The sequence below is a fragment of the Mobula hypostoma genome, chromosome 26 (assembly GCF_963921235.1).
Source record: "Mobula hypostoma chromosome 26, sMobHyp1.1, whole genome shotgun sequence".
NCBI classification, from domain to species: Eukaryota; Metazoa; Chordata; class Chondrichthyes; order Myliobatiformes; family Myliobatidae; genus Mobula; species Mobula hypostoma.
This window is the reverse complement of record NC_086122.1, coordinates 33,657,610-33,676,373: the sequence shown is the minus strand read 5'-3', so window position 1 is coordinate 33,676,373 and position 18,764 is coordinate 33,657,610. Positions and strand designations below refer to the sequence as shown.

Genomic DNA, 18,764 nt, shown 5'->3' with positions numbered 1-18,764 from the left:
TTGCAGGGAAAAGAGCCAAGGGACAGGAGTGAGCAGACTTGGGAATCACAAAGACAGTGGCTGCCGAGTGAAGCAGAAAATGACAGGGAAGAAGATATAATGCAGTAGGATTACATTAGTGTTGGAGGAGATGGCAAAGGATGATGTGCTGGAGAGGTGAAAGGTGAGGACTAAGAAAACTAATGCTGGTGTGTGTGCATGCGTACGTTCTGCACATTTCAGTATCTGCAGTAGTCTCTTTTGTCTTCAGTTGACTGCCGTTTCAGCATTAGCTGAGTGGTATCTGGCTGAAGTCTGCTGCCTTTTTTTTTAAAACATATATAATAAAAAGCATCGGGAAAGGACACAGGGTTACATTAATTAGCCTCTCTGCTCAAGTGTTCACAATCTATTCAGCTGATTCCAAGGGACCCAGGGTTTTCAGTTCTCAGATATATATACACACTGTATTCAAGATGAAATTCATCATTGGAAGTAATTCAACCCATTTCATCCTAACAGCAGATTCTAGTTTCCCACTCTTGCTCCATAATGCATTGTGCTCAAAATATAAAATATTTTAAATCAACCCCCCCAACTGCTCTGAAGGGATCTGAACCAATATTCAGATCATCAACCCACATCCATAGATCAGGTTCAGTAATATAACAAATATAATTTGATTGGTGTGATCAAAAATCCCCCCCCCTTCTCATCGGAGGATACGAACTAGGAAATAGAGAAGTGTCCTCTGTTACTTCCACTGTAGTTACATCCTCTCATGTGAGAACTGCTCAACATGGTTCTGATGAGGTCAGACTTCACACCACACGCAGTTGATGACAAAGTTTATTCTCAGAAAATGTAGCAAGGTTTGCTCAAGCACCGAAATGAGGGAAATGAAACAGGAAGAGATGCGTGTGGAGTTTAGAGTCAAGCTCAGGCTAATTAGGCTGAGTCACCCATCTCATAGTCTATATTCAATGCAATTTGATAAATGCTGCATCCCAATGAGAGCAGGTGCTGCCTTGTATGCGGACTGACTTTAACAGCCAGGCAGACTGAACCAACAAGTTCAATACCATCATAAACTCTTGAGAACAGAGTCTAATTCTAAAAGCTCCAGAGATTATAATATACCTACGAAATCAGAGTCTACATTGTACCGTTCAAAGATGCTAGTTCCTCCTGCAAAATTTTGCTTTGAAAATAGTTATTCTAATTTTGTTTTTTCACCCTCCCACTCCTAACACCATATTCACAAGCAATTGCAGACACTTAATGTTTCACCTGGTGCCCCTTCCTTCAGTCCTGGGACAGAGTTCCCTTTTTTAGGAAATGAGAACACCTAGTTTGAAGTCCAAGGTAACTGCAGGTTTGCTAAGCACCTATATTTTATTAATTGATCTTTGCCGAGGTGGGAGAGAACAGGCCTCAAGAAACCATAGAGAGAAGGGTGATCAGTCAGAGAGCAATCAGACGGCCTCTCTCCATCCTTTACTTTTAAGTCATGGGATTCGGTGCAGACACATTTCTAAAAGAAATTGGTTGTTGACCAGCGCACAGTGGCAAACAGTAGTCATTTCATAGTATTAAATGGTATTTCATTATCAGTGTTAGGAGAAGAAATTTAAATCAAAAGAAGATGCATTTGACAAATTATTGCAGTTTATATTATGTAAAAAAGATGTCAGTGGAACTTCTTGAATAGACACGGATGTGCAGTTACACGCTTACAATTCAAGATGATGCATATTTGATGTTCGATAAAAACAAATTTGCTCTGTCACTTATAAGAGCTTCTGAGTCCTACAATTACAGTGACTTGGTAATTAACCCCCCAATTTCTTTTTCAGGGTAGATAGAAGGTACTCAAATTAATATTTCATTTGTAACGTAGGAGAGCATACATCAACAATTTGTTCAACGGACGAAAGAACATCTGAGCCAAATGCCATGCTCACAGAATACCAGAGGAGCCATAGCTCTGCTCATATCCAGTACTTAACTACAGTGGATCTCAGTTAATTGGGACAGCTGCTTATTTGGGACAACTTTTAAAGAACAAAAACCAATCGACAAAATAGCCATAATTCCCTTTATTTATTTGGGACACTATGCAGCTTAACTGGGACAAGAGACTGCTGCTGAACAGTTTCTAACCAGCAGTCAAGTGCACTTGTGTGGCCATTAGACACTACACCTTGCTTAGAGTGAAGAGTTTAATTAGCACAAGTTGTGTGTGTTCATGTTACGTTATCCGTTTGGGCCAATGGATGCCGAATCAAAAAGCAGTTATTTTTGATCAATTTTGTGCCAGGAAATTTATTGTTGAATTTCAACACTGCTTCGAGTAAGATTGCAATGAAGGCAGACTATTATCTATACTAGATGACTACACTGATTTTGTTCACTCACAGACAATCAAGAGAACACCGCAGTGCACATTGGATTAATTCCTCCATCGATAACTGTTAGGAACTAATACAGTTTTATTGTACTGCAGTAGTATTGCTAGTGTCTTGTGGTCTAATTTGTTCTGCATTTCATTTAAATACATCATTTAGTGGTAGTTTGTCCCTAAGTACTTTTTAACTAGTTCCATGAAACTTTGGCTAATTGGGGCAGCCACTTAATTGGGTCAAAATGTACAGGTCCCGATGTGTCCCAATTAACCAGGATCCACTGTGTTTACTTTGACATCTGATCCATTTATTATTTATTTATTACTAATTTTTTTTTATCATATTCTCTAGGGTCTAGGTTGGAGAATATCTCCCGAATGATTTGTGGAGTCCAAAATCAACAATGATTGAAAATCCAGTGTACTTAATTGAAACTTTCACTGAGCTATTCATAGCCCATGTTCAAATGGTCAATCTATGGATCACAGCTTCTTCCACTTGAGTTCTGAATATATTCCACAAGAAACTGTATGCATGTAAAAGAGTAGGCATCTAATGACTACTCTTTCTATAGGCCAGAGATGCTGGCATGCAAAGGTGCAGGAAGGGCTCAGTTGACAATGCAGTCCAGAAATCCAAAGGGCCTTATCTTCAGCCTTTAGCCCTTGCGCATTTGTCAGACATCTACAGATGCATTCTTTTCAACCTGTGGAATTAAACGAAAACCTCCACAGCTCTTACCAAGATTTAATGTACATTTATTCTTAACACGTGGAACATATAGTATAAAGATTTCATACTGAATAAATGATATTCATTAAGCCAAAGGAAAAAGGAGGAATTTACATCAAGTTTTAGCTACATTGTCTGAAATACAAATATGCAGATTTCATAGCACTGAAAAATCTCAAATTGTGTTTCTTCATTATTTTTGAGCTTCAACTGAACCTAAACTTTTTCCACACCTTGATTATAAAGGAAAAATGTGATCTGTTGCTCTCCTTCAACTAGAGCACAACTTTATACATACAGAAACTTGTACATTACCCTCGCAGGATATGGCCGATGGAAATAAAAGCTATCACTTTTTGCTTGACCATGTCATGAAAATTGTAAACCTCATTCTACGAGAGAAGGAAAAAAAAACAACCAACTTTGAGGGTATGTGCATTGTACAACTTCTATATACAATCACAGCTCATGGGCTGTGGCTGCAGTTTAAAATCAGTCAGGAAGAGAAAGAGGAAAAGTTCATACAATCAAGGGGAGTTGTAGATACACACGATACTTTGAGAAGGGGAAAAGCCTTTTTTCACGTTTACTGTAAACTAAAAAATGTTTTAAAACTACAGTTCGCTGCCAAACCAGCATTGTTCAATGTGAAATATTGTTTACAGCTGGTCAAAGGTTACATATGTTTAGGGTCTAATGTTTAGGCTGTCTCCTGCATAATGTATACGACAGCTTCTAATGAGCCACTTTCCAGTGGTTGAATTACAATCCAAGAGCACAGCACTGAACCAAGATTTCCCAAGTCACTTAGCTTCCAAAATTTACCATAAAAATGTTGAAGCAGGGCCCTCCAGGGAGGGATGCCCAAGTACGAGGCATTCTCCCAAACTCGCTGCAAGTGACACAGCAACTTTGGTTAAAAAAATTCTGACTTATACACAGGCAGCAAACATTCATATGTTTTTTCCCCCCTCTGGTACTTGATCAAAATGACTACAATATCCTTCCATTACTAAGAATGGGTGGGGCAAGTTTTGGGAACAGAGGTGGTTTTTGCATAAATAAAGACAGAAACAGTCGATTCAAAGATCTCCACTCACGCACACACACAGTAAGGTTCCCACAGCTGTCATGACTGGCCGATCATGAAGAGTACATCACAAATTACATTTGTAACCAGTGAGTTCAGGAGAGGCGATACAGAGATATCTAGCAGTCGTGCCTCATGCAACGTGAACTCAGAGTGGTTTTCTTCTACCTTTGCCATTGCCAGCAAGGCCTTGGCTGCCCGCCGCATCATGTCCATACTCGTTGGCTCAATAGGTGCAGTTTGCAAGTGCATCAGGCTGGGCTGACTCTGCTGGAGTTGAGTGGCTGCCAGACTATCCTCCAAAAAGCCCAGTAGATTACTGATGCTTCCCTTACGAACGGCAATCGCTCTGGCAGCCAGGCTGTCTCCTTGTGCCAGATTTGCCAACAGTACCACACACATTTCACGGCACACCTGGCTTTTTCGTTCCCCAATGAGCCGGACCAGTATCCCATAAAGTTTCTCCAAGCGGCTAAATGGAGGCGTCGCCAGGATTAGGTCCACATTATTGTCCTGGATACTAAGTTTACACAAGCTCTCCAGGACGAGTCTCTGGGGAGAGAGCATTGAATTGGGGCCTAGTGTTGGGAAAGGGTCTTGGGCCTCTGCTGCAGGACACACAGCCCAGTGCAACAATCCGTCCAGAAGTGGCAAGCAGATACTCTCTGGATACAGAGACAGGTCCAACTGCCCTGAAATATTGGCCATTGTGACAAGAGTGTTTTCCCGTAATACTTCTAAACAGTCCCACCACCATTCATCACTATCGCAGCTCACACCTTCATCTTCCTCATCCTCCTTCTCGTATGTTAATGGCGCCTGTTTCCGTTCAGGGTGCTCATGATGCTGCAAGATGAGCTTGCCCAAGATGAGCAGTAAGCCAGGGTGCTTTGACATCTCTGCATCGTTGCCAGGCACAAACGACAAGCTGCGAATAATGTTTGATATACAAATACAGCGCTTCGCTAAAGAGTCCTGCCAGTCGGCCATCAAACACAATGGCACCTCATCCCGGCTGCAAGGCTCATCCTCAAGAATTTTGATATTTTTATGATTTTGTGCCTGATGAATAGCAAAAGGAAACTTGTTGTTATCTGTGTCCCCCTCCACTGAACCGTTAGCCACTTCCTTGTTCAAGGAGCCAGGCCTCGCTGACAGAACATCATCCATGGTCGCAGTTATGCTTTTCTCAGACTCCTCGCCATTTACTGCTGCCTCAAGGTTTCCTTCTGCCCCCTTTTTGTTTTCAGTTGTGTACCTTTTCGTGGCTCCCTTGTGGGCCAGGGTTCGTTTCCGCACGGGTACCTGTGTCTTACTCTCAAAGTGAGTTTGGATGTGTTCTGTAGTGTCACCTCCTCCAATCTGCCAATGGAGCAAGCCACTGTCAAATTCCTGTACCCTGCCCAATTTATCAGAGTTATCCACCACAAACACATCAGCTTTTCTAACCATTTTCACAGGAACTCTGTCAAACTTGCTGACATGCTTGGGATTCTCTTCCATACTTTCAGTGGCTGTTGCATCTTCAGTTATATTAGCTGCCATTTCCTCTTCACTGATGTCTTCCCTGTCATGCTCCGCCTCAGGCCCCAATGGTTCTTGTATTTTCCCAAACAGCTCTGGATCCAGGAGTGTCTTTTGGCCAGGATCTCCAATCTCGTACTCCTTCAGAATCCCAAAAATTTCAATCAAGCATCGCCGGAAATATTCCACCAGAAGCTCCAAGAATCCAGGTAACTACGAGAAAAAAACAGAGGTGAGGTGACAAGCACAGAACAACACTATGAAGCAGTGAAGAGCTGCCTTCAGTAAAACTTTACCCTGGTGCCTTTTTACTTGAGTCCTGTGTAAGGGTGGCAAGCAGATTTGGGACCCCATGCTGACTCAATTTTCAACTCACAAACACACAGTACCACTGCACTTTTGATATCAGTAGTTTAAATTCTGCAATCGCTTACTCAACCATCTATATGCAGCATGTCACAAGAATTATAGTTCAAAATGGCAGCTCCAAACCTCATTTTCAAGGGTCGCCAGGAAGTGAATACTCATTCCCCCACCAACTCCAGTCAAGTCACCTTTTGCTTTATACGAACTCTTTGTATTAACAACAGAAAGCTTGGAAGCATGGACTCCATGCTGAGCCTCAAGAGATTAAAGCTGCAATCATCCTGCAGTGACACCAATGGAGCTCTACTGCATAAATTAATACTGAATAAAACTAATTATCACCATTTTTACTCATTAACTACTTTAGGAAGTTTTACTGTATTCTTTTCAATTTCACCTCCCTTTCCGAAGGCATGCATGCAGATTCACAGGCGATGCTTAATCAAGGTCATTATTCATGCAAACCCTGCCGGGACAATTCAGAAAGTCTTACAGCACAGGACACCATTCAGCCTGTGATGTCCTTGTGAGCTATTTGAAAAGGTTATCCAATTAGTCCCATTTGTTTGCTTCTCTCTCCCCCCACCCACAAGAGACCTTCAAATTTTGCACTTTCAAGTATACATCCAATTCCCTTTTAAGAGGCTAGCATTGAATTTGCTTCAACATCTTTTAAGGCCATACACTCTAAATCACAACAAGCTGCATAAATAGTTCCTCAACTCCCTTGTGATTCTTTTACCAATTACTTTTGATGTACGTACTCTGATTAGCAATGGAAACAACTAATTCTAACTTACTCTTGTCAAAGTCCTTTATGGTTTTGAGACATCTACCAAATCTCCCTTGAACCTTTTCTGATCTGAGAACAACTTCTACTTCCCTGATCTCTTCAGAAAGTGCCATTCTTCATCCTGATACCAGTTAAAGAATCGGACACAATTTTTTGTTGTTGCTGCTTTATGCCCCTTTCTGGGGGATATGTTAAGTGTTTTGGGAGGGAGCGGGGTTGGGGTTTGTGTTCCAGCTGACATTTTCTGGGTGGGCAATGTTGGTTTTTGTATGAGGGAGGGGTTGGGGCTTTGGGACTTTTTGTTTCTTTCTCATGCGTGTGTTATGTGGTGGTGATGGGGGGGGGGAATGTCTTTCTGTCTTTTCTTTCAACAACTTGCATGGTTTTTCTGTATTTCAAGACTATCTGGAGAAGACAAACAATGTTTGATTTGGCCTGCAAGCTTAAAGCTAACAATATTTAGCCCCCATGTAGTGTCACAATTACATCAATAGACACAATGGACGATTAGGTTCTGTAAATTCTGTTCCTAGTACTACTAATAACCAGACCAAAGGGTCTTTCTGCCTCCCACCTGGGAGGGAAACAACTTGTATATTGATTTACTGTATGGTCTTGCCAAAGAAAGCCAACTCCAAATCACACAAGCTCATTTTCTCATTAAAAATCAGGCATCCTAATCAGCTCCTAGTAATGGAATAATTTTCTTATTCCGGAAGCAAATCTTGCACCCTTCTCAGTGAGGCTCATTCAGGTCTGCTCGAATTAGATTCAGCCCCAACCTTTAAACACCAAACCTCATCTTGTATCAGTTACCTTCTGACCCGAATGAAACGGACAGGTTGATGAATCAGAACAGTCCAAGCCTGGGAGAGTTTCTGACTAATAACAGGAATCATCTTTGTCTAACTCAAAAGGGCAATGGATAATGTGCTACTTGATTTCACCCTTCTGCACAACCATGATTATATTATTTTATTTGACATATGTGAGCAATAATGTTCCAAAACCAATACTGGAGCATTAAAATCCAAAAGTAAAAGCAAAGGAAGCTGTGGAGGAATAAAGTCTGCCATTTTCATGGGAAAGGACGGCGAATAGCAGGAAGGTGCAGTAACCACTCTCTGGTCCTGCTTTTCAAGCGTCCTTCCACCTCTTCCCTACCAAGCCTGGCCTAGCACTCCACAACTGGTATTCCACATTCATTTAACAGCAGGACAAGATTCTAAAGGATATAATTACTGGATAAACACATGATAACTCACAGCAAATGCCGGTGTTGTGTCTCAAATGTGATGTCTCAAAATTAATTCACAGGAATCATCATACCAAGGAGCACAATGAATTTTAAGTTCAGCTTTAATGTTAAACACACTGGATTGAAGTGTCACATTTTTTGATAATACTTCAGATGTACGGGCCTCCAAAGATATCAGGAGGGCAGCAAAAACAAAGTGTGTTGCAGTCAGAACAGTTGGAAGGCAAGGAAAGTTCAAAACATTTCATTATTCAAATCACGCTCTGAGTCGGCTTTGAATCTATCCAAAGTCAATCGGTAGCTGGAGTCGTCACTGCATCCAAGTTTATTCTACCTGAGGAGGCACCGTGGCAGTGGAATGAGCCTTCGAGCCACTGTGTCAAAGTTAATTTGTACTTCAGATTTCAATCTCAAACTCTAACCCTGAATGCCCTGATTCTGCCTCAGATCTGCGGGATTTACTTTTCATCTTAAGAGTGTTTACTTACCTGAGATAATGTGAAGGTGGCTACACTGCTATCATCGTACAATAAAATATTAATGGTGTCCAAGGCCCATGTACTTTCAGCCAGGAGGCCAGATTTAAGGGACATCATCACTCGCCAAGCTTCTGGGGTGCCTGGGAATGGAACATAAAGAATGATGCTGAAACCACATCCTAGGAAATGCCTACTATATTAACACATTTCCCATTGTGCACGATACATTATTTGAAACATTTCTCCTCTCCTTTAATTAAAGTGATGGTCAAGCTACCTGTACAATCCTGCTAGAAAGCTTAACTCAATGTGTAGTAACCACCTCACATATCAGAGCTCAATCCAAAACTCGTCCAAGCGACTAAATCCTACCCCTCTTCCACAGGGTTCACTCAAAGACTGAACAGCGCTCTTCTCTCACCTCAGTGGGAAAGTGATCTCTTCAATATATGCAGAAGACACATTATTCCATCTCCATCTTAACTCAATCTACAGAACCTCATCCCTCAAACTCCATGTCCCTCCACCTTCAACAAGCTTGAAATCCAATTTCAGAACGATCTGATTATTTCTTAAATAACCCAGCTGACCACTCCACAAGGTTGCTTAAAACTTAACGTGTACCAATACTGATATTTTGCCTGCTCTATGACAGTATGCATTGGAGGCAGTCTTTTGACACACCGTACCTGTTCAACAAACGTAATTTTTCTTGATATGGTGAACATGTTACAGTGAAGGAAAAATTGCAAGTTTCTGACTCATTTGTTAACTTCAAATCTGGCCACGTACAGGCTCAGGCTTACTACAGCTGAACTGAACCAGATAATTTTAATCAGAAAATATTACGCAGACCGACAGATAATTCCTCAGTGGAGGAACAGCACAGAAAGGGTCAGTCACTCAGACTCTTAAGCAAATACCAAGTCAGAACACGGTCCAGTCATCTCAAATTAAAACTTTAAACAAATTTATAGGGAAAAAAATCTACCTATTCACAAATAATAGGATGTGTGACAAATGCAAGCTGATTGTACAAAAGCGCACGAGCCACTAGTCAGTGGAGATGCACCACCAACACACAGGAGCTTCATGAAGCTTACCCAGCTTGAACCATAAGCATTGACTGGATTGTGCCATTATTCCATGTATATTTAAGCAATGTTCCAAAGAAAAAAAAACAGGTTATATCAAAATTACGTGCAATCACCAATTTATAAAGGGACACCATGTTCCATTCTGAAGTTGGGAAAGAGCTCCTAGTCTACTTGACCCGAACAACGCCCACGATCACTTACCAATGTCCTTAGTGGTGAGTCTCCGGCGTGATTTCAGGACTGGTTGAGATGCTTCAACTGAACCGGGAGGGAAGGTGATGTCTCGTCTTATCAGTGGCGGCTGCACAGAGGGTCCAGAAATATGGGATGCCGGCATGGGCGGTCCAACTTTTTGCATCTTCATTCCTGAATGGATAAATGGCGATTTGCTGGGTGAGGTACGGTTTTCCAATGGTCTCTGCATGGGAGCTGGACTGGACACTTGGGAAATATGATTTGGCACCGACGGAGGAGTTTGGTAGGTAGACTGTGACGGTCTTGTGATTGGTGGAAGAGACGCAGAGGGGGTGAAAGATTGCTGACGCTGGTTGACATGGGAAGCCCACTGCCCTTCATGGTTCATTCTCTGGTCGGGTCCAATCATCTCCTCAGAACGATTCATGCCATGGTATGCTGGAGCTTGCGGTGGGGTCCCAGGACCTTGTCGGTTGGGATAGCTGTAACTCATGTCATTTCGCCCTGGCCACACAGACCCCTGTGGTCCCTCAGGTGGTGATTGCAACGGACCTCCCATCATTTGAGGGGGCACAGGCTGCGAAGTGGCTGTGCCAGGGGGACCTTGCATTCTCTCTCTACCGTACTGGAAAGGAAACTGATTCTGCACTGGCCGGCGATCAGTACCTGGATAGGCATTGCTATACTGGTTATACATATCTTGCTGCGATTGCTGGGCCGAGTAGGACATTCCATATAATTCACCTTCGTGCCTCTTAGCTGGAGGCCCATATGTTCCATCCATCTGCCGCTTGAAGTTCTGGCAAAAATGACAGAAGAATGCTCAAACTTCTTAAGACTTCCCACAAATAAAATTATTCTTGCAGCCTAAAACCCAATAGTTCAAACTAAACGAGGTATCTGAGCAATACAGAGATCATTTAATCAAGCAACCTCAAGTTCCTGGAAATATACACAACAATTTTCAGTACCTTTAGGCATTTAAGCGTTGGACAAGTGAACTCCAATGAATAGCTGTGCTCTAATAAATGCCTGCTTACACTGATCGAGAGTTTTGTTACGCTGTAAAGCTTGGTTTTATTTTCTCTCCTGAACTTGTTCACTCCACCCAGTGGTGATACAAGTGATGAATTGAACCCCAAGCATGCAGAAGACCATAAGATATAGGCCATTTGGCCCATCGAGTCTGCTCCACCATTTCAATCTTAGCCCCAACTCTCCTGCATTCTCCTCATATGCCTTCATGCCCTGACTAAATGTCTCTATTACAGATTCTGCTAAACCTACAGTAAGATTTTTTAAAAGTCAGGATTCCCCCAACCCTAACATTTTTATTTCATTTGTAAACATTATACCTCCATTCTATATATGCCACTATTAATTTGGTTTATATACATCATAGTTTTCATTTTAAATACTTCAGATTAACCCTTGAATGTCTAAATTTAAGGAGATATGCGCCTCACTCATGCATCATGTCCTCTTATTTTAACAGCTGAAGGTTTGGTCAATATCTAGAAAATAAATATTGAAATCTTCCATTGCCTACACAACTCTCCAAGGGCAACACTCCAATACAATACTGAAGAATCTAGATTGGGCCCAACAGATGCTCTGTACAATTGAAGTAATCTTTCCTCCCCTTTGTTGTCCTTGCTCCTTCTTACTGTACATCAGCTTTAGATGATTTATAAAACTTAGCACCCACCAGGGGTTCCCTACCTTCTTTATGCCATAGACCCCTACAATTAACTGAGGGGACCGTGGACTCTAGGTTGGGAACTCCTGACCCTTCTCCATAACACTTTTCTTAGTATTAAAATATTCCTTGTGCCCCTCTCAAATCCAAAGTGGATAACCTTTTAGGATAACCGTTTACATTTCCTGTTCTGTAATTTGCTAAATATGCCCGCAGAAAGAGGATCTCAGGGTTGTACGTGGTGACGTGCATGTACTCTGATAATAAATTTTACTTTGAACCTTATTCGTTTCATCAATGCGCCATAATTTTAGAGCATTACAGAATCAGCATGTGAACTGATAGAAAGACAAACACAAATCAGACATATTTCATGTCCAGCTTACAAATTCAGCAAGAATGGATTAACTATTATAAGACCATAAACCATAGGAGCCCGTTGGGTCTGCTCCCCATTCCATCATGGCTGATTTATTATCCCTCTCAACCTCACTTTCCTGCCTTCTCCCCGTAACCTTCGATGCCCTGACTAATTAAGGACCCATTAACGTCCGCTTTAAATATACTCAGTGAGACCTTTAAAAACACAATGGCCAAGAACTTCCTGAAAGTCTAATTACATCAGTGCAGAAAGCCCTGTGTGGATCAGAAGATATTCATGGAGGATTAGCTTGACTAATGTGGATTAGGTTTACTCTTCTCTTGTTGCTAATAGCCAAAAACAACACAGAAACCTGTTATTTAAGGACCGACAGTGAAGTACAACATAAGATGACCAATGATTGCAGCAATTCAACCCAAATGGTTCGGCAAACACCACCATTTTAAAGCAGGAGCCAGTTGATTGAGGTTGACCAGATTTGCATATCCTTCTGAATTCTTTCTGAGACACAGTCAGAGTTCCATATCAGACCTATCTGCCCACGGAACCTACTTGTTGTTGTGGAAACATTCCAGGCTGCTGGTTGGAATACGACTGTCCGGGTGGAGCTCCCTGTCCAGAGTACTGGCTCCCGTAAGGATCATGCCTGGTTGTAGATAGGTAAATCAAAGTTAGCAGCTGTAGAAACTGCGCTGCGACAAAACAAGACCCACTAGATTTCCTTTGGAAATATTAACTCTTGGTACGAAGTAAGGAACAGACCCATTTAGTGATAACTGGCCTGCTGGGAAAGAATAGTTAGGAAAAGACTGTCAACCATAGACACTTTAATTGGGGCAGACTGGCTCTGCGGCCGGCAGTCAGCAGACGACAGCGCTACATTGAACTGAACAAAACTAAATGGAACATTCCTAGACTGTTCCAATGACTCTGTTTTTTTGTTTTATATTTTGTTTTTAACTCCTTTTTTTTGCCATTTGCATGATTTGTTCCTTTTTTTGGACATCAGGTGTTTGATGTTTTGTTTCCATGGCATTTCTTTGTTTTGAGGCTATGCGTGGGAAGATGAATCTCAGGGTTGTATACTGTATACGTGCTTTGATAATAAATGTACTTTGAATCTTTGACCCTTTAACAATGCACCAAAGTTTTCAGATTTATAAAAGCATTTTATTTGGGCTGAGCATCACAATGCTCTAATTGTACATCTATGGCTGACTGATAATGAAATCTGAATGAGTCCCCAATGTCAATGTCTCACATTGGTTTGGAAAAATACCACCCAAACTGTTAAGTAATCAAATAAAGAAACAACATCATCTCCAACAATTACTCTTTCACCCTCATCCAAGCCCAACAAATCATCTACAACATAACATCATTCAGCAGAGACCTTTTGTTTAAAAACAAGGCCTTCTTAAGTTCGGGGCAAAACATGCAGCTTTTTCAGAAATGTTTTGCACTTACCGCTGCTGAGCTGGGTAACGGTTTGGAGAATACATGCTGGAATCTGCATTTACTGATGCGTTAGATTGTACTGTCCCCTCTGGACCCATCCCGTGTTCTGACCTGAATAAGTGAGGATGATGAAAGAAAGCTCAAGATGAAAGTTGGGAACAGAGTTCGAGAGGACAGGGTAGAAGCACTCTAGATACATGATATTCCAGCACCACCTGATCACAAGAGCTGGAAACTTCCTCGATATAACCAATGGCTACTACAGTATACAGCTCATAATTCGTTCTCTGGCTTCTGTGATACATTTTCATGACTCCATCCTAAAAGGGACATCGTAGGGGTAGGACTCTATCTGCATTGTATTGCTCGTTTACTATGTTTATCATGGCAACTAGTCACATGAGTAAGGATGTGGTAAAATCAAAGAGAATAAGTTACATATTCTTGCCTATTTGTGGTGGTTTGTAACTTGGGACCAGTGGAGATCATATCTTTTACTGATCAGTGAGGTAACGCTCAATTTTGCTGAATTTTGCTTAGTTTACACTTGGGTGCGCTTAGTTCCATCACTTCAAGCTTTAGGCTTGCTAATTACTGATAAAGGATACAAAAAAAGGATTCGACTTTTGGGCCATTATTGAAGCTGGGGCGCGTCATGCAGGTGTAACAACTCTGTTGCGGTTGCAGGCTAACAGCAATAGTTAATAGCCGATACAGTAGGAACGATTGAAGGAGACACAAGAAAAGTGGCTGTGTGGTTTACAGAGAGGAAGAAAGGTTCAGTTTTCAGGAAAATATATTTTGTTCTGTAAGTTGGACAGAAAAATGGCAGAAGAATTACGTCCACAATGCGAAGTATACATTTAGTAGGTGCAAAAAGGCAAGGGTATATATGCATAAATGGGAGGATACAAGTGGTGCAGAGGAACAAGGGGACCTTAAAATGCAACCACAGACCCTTAAAAGGAGGAGAATAAGTCAATAAGATGCCTAAAAATTATTCGACCTGGTCTTTAATTAACCATGATAAAGAACCTAAGAGCATTGTTTCTGCTACAACTGAATTAAACAACTTGTTCACTGTGCACTGTTCTGGTCACCACGTTGCATTACATCTAAAATATAATCGTACTACAGAGAGCTCAGAACAATTTAATAGGGACAGCTTCAGGATTGGAAAAAATATAGTAATAAAAAGAGATCAAATAAGCTACAGTTGTTTTATTTGCAGCCAAGGAAGCAGAATAGAGACCTAAATGAGTGTACAAAATTATGAGCAGCCTAAATGGAGAAAGCTCGAATGACCTAATAAACCGATCTGATGCACGCTTTTTATCAGTCATGACAAAACACGCGCAAAAAATCATTTCAACTTCATAGATTAAAAGTAACTTTGATGGTCATTTAGCAATGAATAGTGAACTTAGAAAGCTTATAGAAATGTTCCATTTTAACTTTCACATAGTTCCAATTTTCTGAATTCCAAGAACCTTTACCTCCTCTCAAATCCAGATCCATATGCATATTGCTGCCGTGGTCCCATTCCTGTTGCAGGAGGCCGATTATAAGGGTCTCCCATTCCAGTATTGGGAGAGGGTCCAGATGACAAGAAAGGATCTGTTCCAGGAGCTGTTGACAGAAGACAGATTAATCAGTCCGCTCTTCTACTCATCTCAACTTTACCTTCCTGCATCATCTCCATATCCCAAATATGCTTGATTAAACATCCAGAGAATCTCAAATAGTTTGTCCTCAAACAGTTGTAATAAACTGGAATCTTCACTTTGCATTTGGTGGTCCCAATTTTTAAATTTCCTACATAGGTATCTAACACTTAGGCATCACAATCTCAAAATACAGATTTAGAATTTATATTATGGCTATTAAGAGTTTGATTGTTAGATCAGCCCATTGCAAGATTACTTTGTCCTATTAACTGCACATCAGTTCAACTATTTAGAACAATGTTCTAAGCTGCAACAAGAGGTCTGTCTGCATCTATCCAATTCAGACAAAGATAGCATTGCACATCATAGTGCAGGATGTCTGGTGAAAGGACAGGATTTTGCAGCAGCCAAGAGTATAACAGTCATAGAGTGACACACAGCCTATAGAGAGTTTTAGCAGTTTTTTATTCAATTTAAAACTCTAATTACCCACCATGTCAGCTGTTTTTTTTAAAAAAAAACAGCAAAAATAAACAAAGTTACTGTAATTTCATTTGGCTCCTACACGGCACAAAAGTTAGTTTACTCAGTTCAAGAGATTGCCTCCTAGATCATCCAGATAATGTTTCCCTTAGAAAACAAGAAGTCACCTTCAGTGGCAGGAACCAGCCTGAAAGGAGATCCAAGGGCCAAAGATGGGCATATCTAGAAATGGAAATTAACCTAAGTGTCCCCACTGCAGACATAGCAATCAATCTCCTTAACCAGAGTATTAAATGTGCCCAAATTGTAAGCTGTTCTGCCACAATAGCACTCTTGTCTCTCACAGCAAGGCGAGAACCCACATTGATGATCCTCAACTACTGAAAGACGTAGTTAACCAAGGTGAAACTAAGGCCTATCTGCTCCAGATACTTACAAGATAAGGAAACATTAGTGCTAGCCTCCCTGCAATGTGTAGGCGAGTGCAGGGCATTGGGGTGGCTGCATAGACTGGGTAACTACTCCGTCAAATATTCATTTCACGCAAAGCAGTGGAGTGATCTGCTGGATGTCAATGTCCCTACCATCATGGCATTCTGTACTCATAAATCAACTTATATACCCATAAAACTTGAATAGAGTTCATAAGTTCCAAACAACTAAAAGAGACAATGGATTACAGTCCAAATGTTGCTGTGACCTTGCTTCAGGACTTCGAAAGCACAAATGGAAAATTAATAATATTCATAAAAGCACACAGAACAGACCATGGAACATAAAAAACTAAAACTGTCTGATCAACAAAAACAAAGCTATCACCGCAACATATTCTGCTATTTGTTCCATGACTGTCTAGTTCAACTACTGAAATATAATATCATAGTTGCTATTTAACATAAACCACATGAAAGAATATGAAAATAGGGGAGGATGAGGGGTGAAATAGCTTTTTGACTATTGAGAGCTGCTCGTCAATTTAAGAATTTGAAGGATGAATTAAAAAAACCTCAAAGGAAACAAAAAATTTTAAAAATACAATAAACTAATAATTAGCATTGCTGCCTTGTAGTTCCAAGTTTGGTCCTGACTTCAGAGCCCTTTCTGGGGAGTTTGCAAGTTTCCCATGACTGCATGGGTTTTCAGCAGTTTTCCTCCCATCACACTTCCGCCCACATCTGTGCTGCAAGCTTAACTGGCCGCCGTACACTACCCTTACCATATACATGTGGCAAAATAAAGTGTGTAATTGATGGGATTGAGGGAGATAATAAGTACCAAAGCTACAACGCACAAGGAAAAGGGAGTGGTGCCATTGTGACAGCGCAGTTGGAAGCTGGCACAGATTGGCCCCCTTCATGGCAACAAGAGAAGGCTTCTATAGGGTCTCTTGCAGGGAGAGAAGAATTTATAATAGTGGATAAGGCAACTGCAGAGGAATTAAATACCTTGTGCCTGTCTTCATGGAAGACTAATAAAAATGTACCAAGGCTCAAGAGCAAGTGAGGAAATGAAAGGAATTGATATTAGTAAAGAAATATGACAAGAGAAGTAAATGGGCTTAAAAATTGATAAATCAATTAATAAATTGATAAATGTTTACATCACAAAGCCTTGAAAGGCAAGGATTTGGAGGTGGTGGATGCTCTAGTTACTGATTAAAAAATTATAGACTCAGCAATAGATTCTTCCTATTGGAGGATATCAAATCTAACCCCACTGCTGGGCAGCGCCAACTTGGGTTTATGAAGGGGTAGATATGCTTGACAAATCTACTGGAGTTTCTTAAAGATATTTCCAGTAGAAAAGTAGTGAAAATGTGACTGGATTTAGAAACAACTTTCAATGAGAGCCTGTACAGGAGGCTGACGAACATGGTGAGGACCACTGGATTGAGTTGGTCCACAGACAGAAAACAGTAGGGTTCTTCTTGGGCAGGTGAGCTGAGATAAGTGAAAACCACAGGAATCAATGTCCGACTACTCTCAATCTACAATCAACAGAATAAAGTGAAAATGTAAGATGACATGAAGATGCAAAGAGGGTGTAAGAGGATATACAGACAAGATAAGTGATCCAGAACATGGCAGATACATGGGAAAATACTGTGTTATCCAAACTAGTAGCACACAGAAGTGCTGTATATTTTTCAAATGTTCTTCATAGGGGCCTGAGTCATCTTGTACATAAATGACTGGAAGTTAATAGCAAATAGAGAAGATAAATAGATAAATAGAAATTAGGATTTATTGGAAGAGGATTTGAGAACAAACAGATGTCCCACAAAATTACATTGCATCTTGATGAGACCAGACATACACTTTGTTACAGTCTTGGCCTTCATCCTAAAGTAATATCCTTGCTATAAAGGAATTGAGCAAAACTTCACTATACTGATTCTTGGGATTGGGAGGTCTGTTAGTTGAAGTACTCCAGTAGGTTAGGCCTCATTCTGCTTCAGAAGAATAAGAAATGGCCTAATCAAGATGTACGAGCAGTTGGGGGAATGGAAAGAGTAGATGTGGGATCACTGTCACAAAGGGATGTGTTAAGCAGGATCAAAATGAGGAGCAATGTCTTCACTTAGGTGGTGGTGTGTTGTTGGAGATTCGATCCAAGATCTCAGTCATCAATCGCTTTCAAATATTGACAAATTTCTAAATATTAGATGAATCAAGGGGAAAGGGAGTAGCATGGGAATAGTAGCTGTGATAGAAGATCCAGTGGTGATCTTGTTAAATGGCAGAGGTTATTTTACAGCTAGGCTCTTTCAATAATCTTACACTTTGCTGACTCAACTACTTTTCCTCTGAGGTTTATTTCTAAAGTTTATGTTTGTTGTATTATGAATTATTTAAAATACAGTAAAACACTCCAGTTTGCGCTACTTGTTTGTACCACTGGACCTGGACATCCGAGTTTGAGAGAGTGGAACTGCTTCTCTATTTTAAAAACTTTCCCGCACAAGGTTCACACATCAAAGTTGCTGGTGAACGCAGCAGGCCAGGTAGCATCTCTAGGAAGAGGTACAGTCGACGTTTCAGGCCAAGACTCTTCGTCAGGACTAACTGAAGGAAGAGTTAGTAAGGGATTTGAAAGTGGGAGGGGGAAGGGGAGATCCAAAATGATAGGAGAAGACAGGAGGGGGAGGGATGGAGCC

General features: G+C 41.0%; 1 protein-coding gene across 2 annotated transcripts in view; it reads right to left on the bottom strand.

The window, feature by feature from the left end:
- Positions 1-1,404: 1,404 nt before the first annotated feature.
- arid1ab (AT-rich interactive domain 1Ab) overlaps positions 1,405-18,764 on the bottom strand; it is a 128,365-nt gene continuing 111,005 nt past the window's right edge. For both annotated transcript variants that reach the window (XM_063033829.1, XM_063033830.1), the window contains exons 15-20: positions 14,954-15,086; positions 13,467-13,568; positions 12,552-12,645; positions 9,925-10,717; positions 8,636-8,766; positions 1,405-5,943 (exon numbers count right to left, since the gene is read on the bottom strand). In XM_063033829.1, coding sequence (XP_062889899.1) covers positions 4,246-5,943; positions 8,636-8,766; positions 9,925-10,717; positions 12,552-12,645; positions 13,467-13,568; positions 14,954-15,086 — 2,951 coding nt within the window. In that variant the 3' untranslated portion in view covers positions 1,405-4,245. The remainder of the gene's footprint in view (positions 5,944-8,635; positions 8,767-9,924; positions 10,718-12,551; positions 12,646-13,466; positions 13,569-14,953; positions 15,087-18,764) is intronic.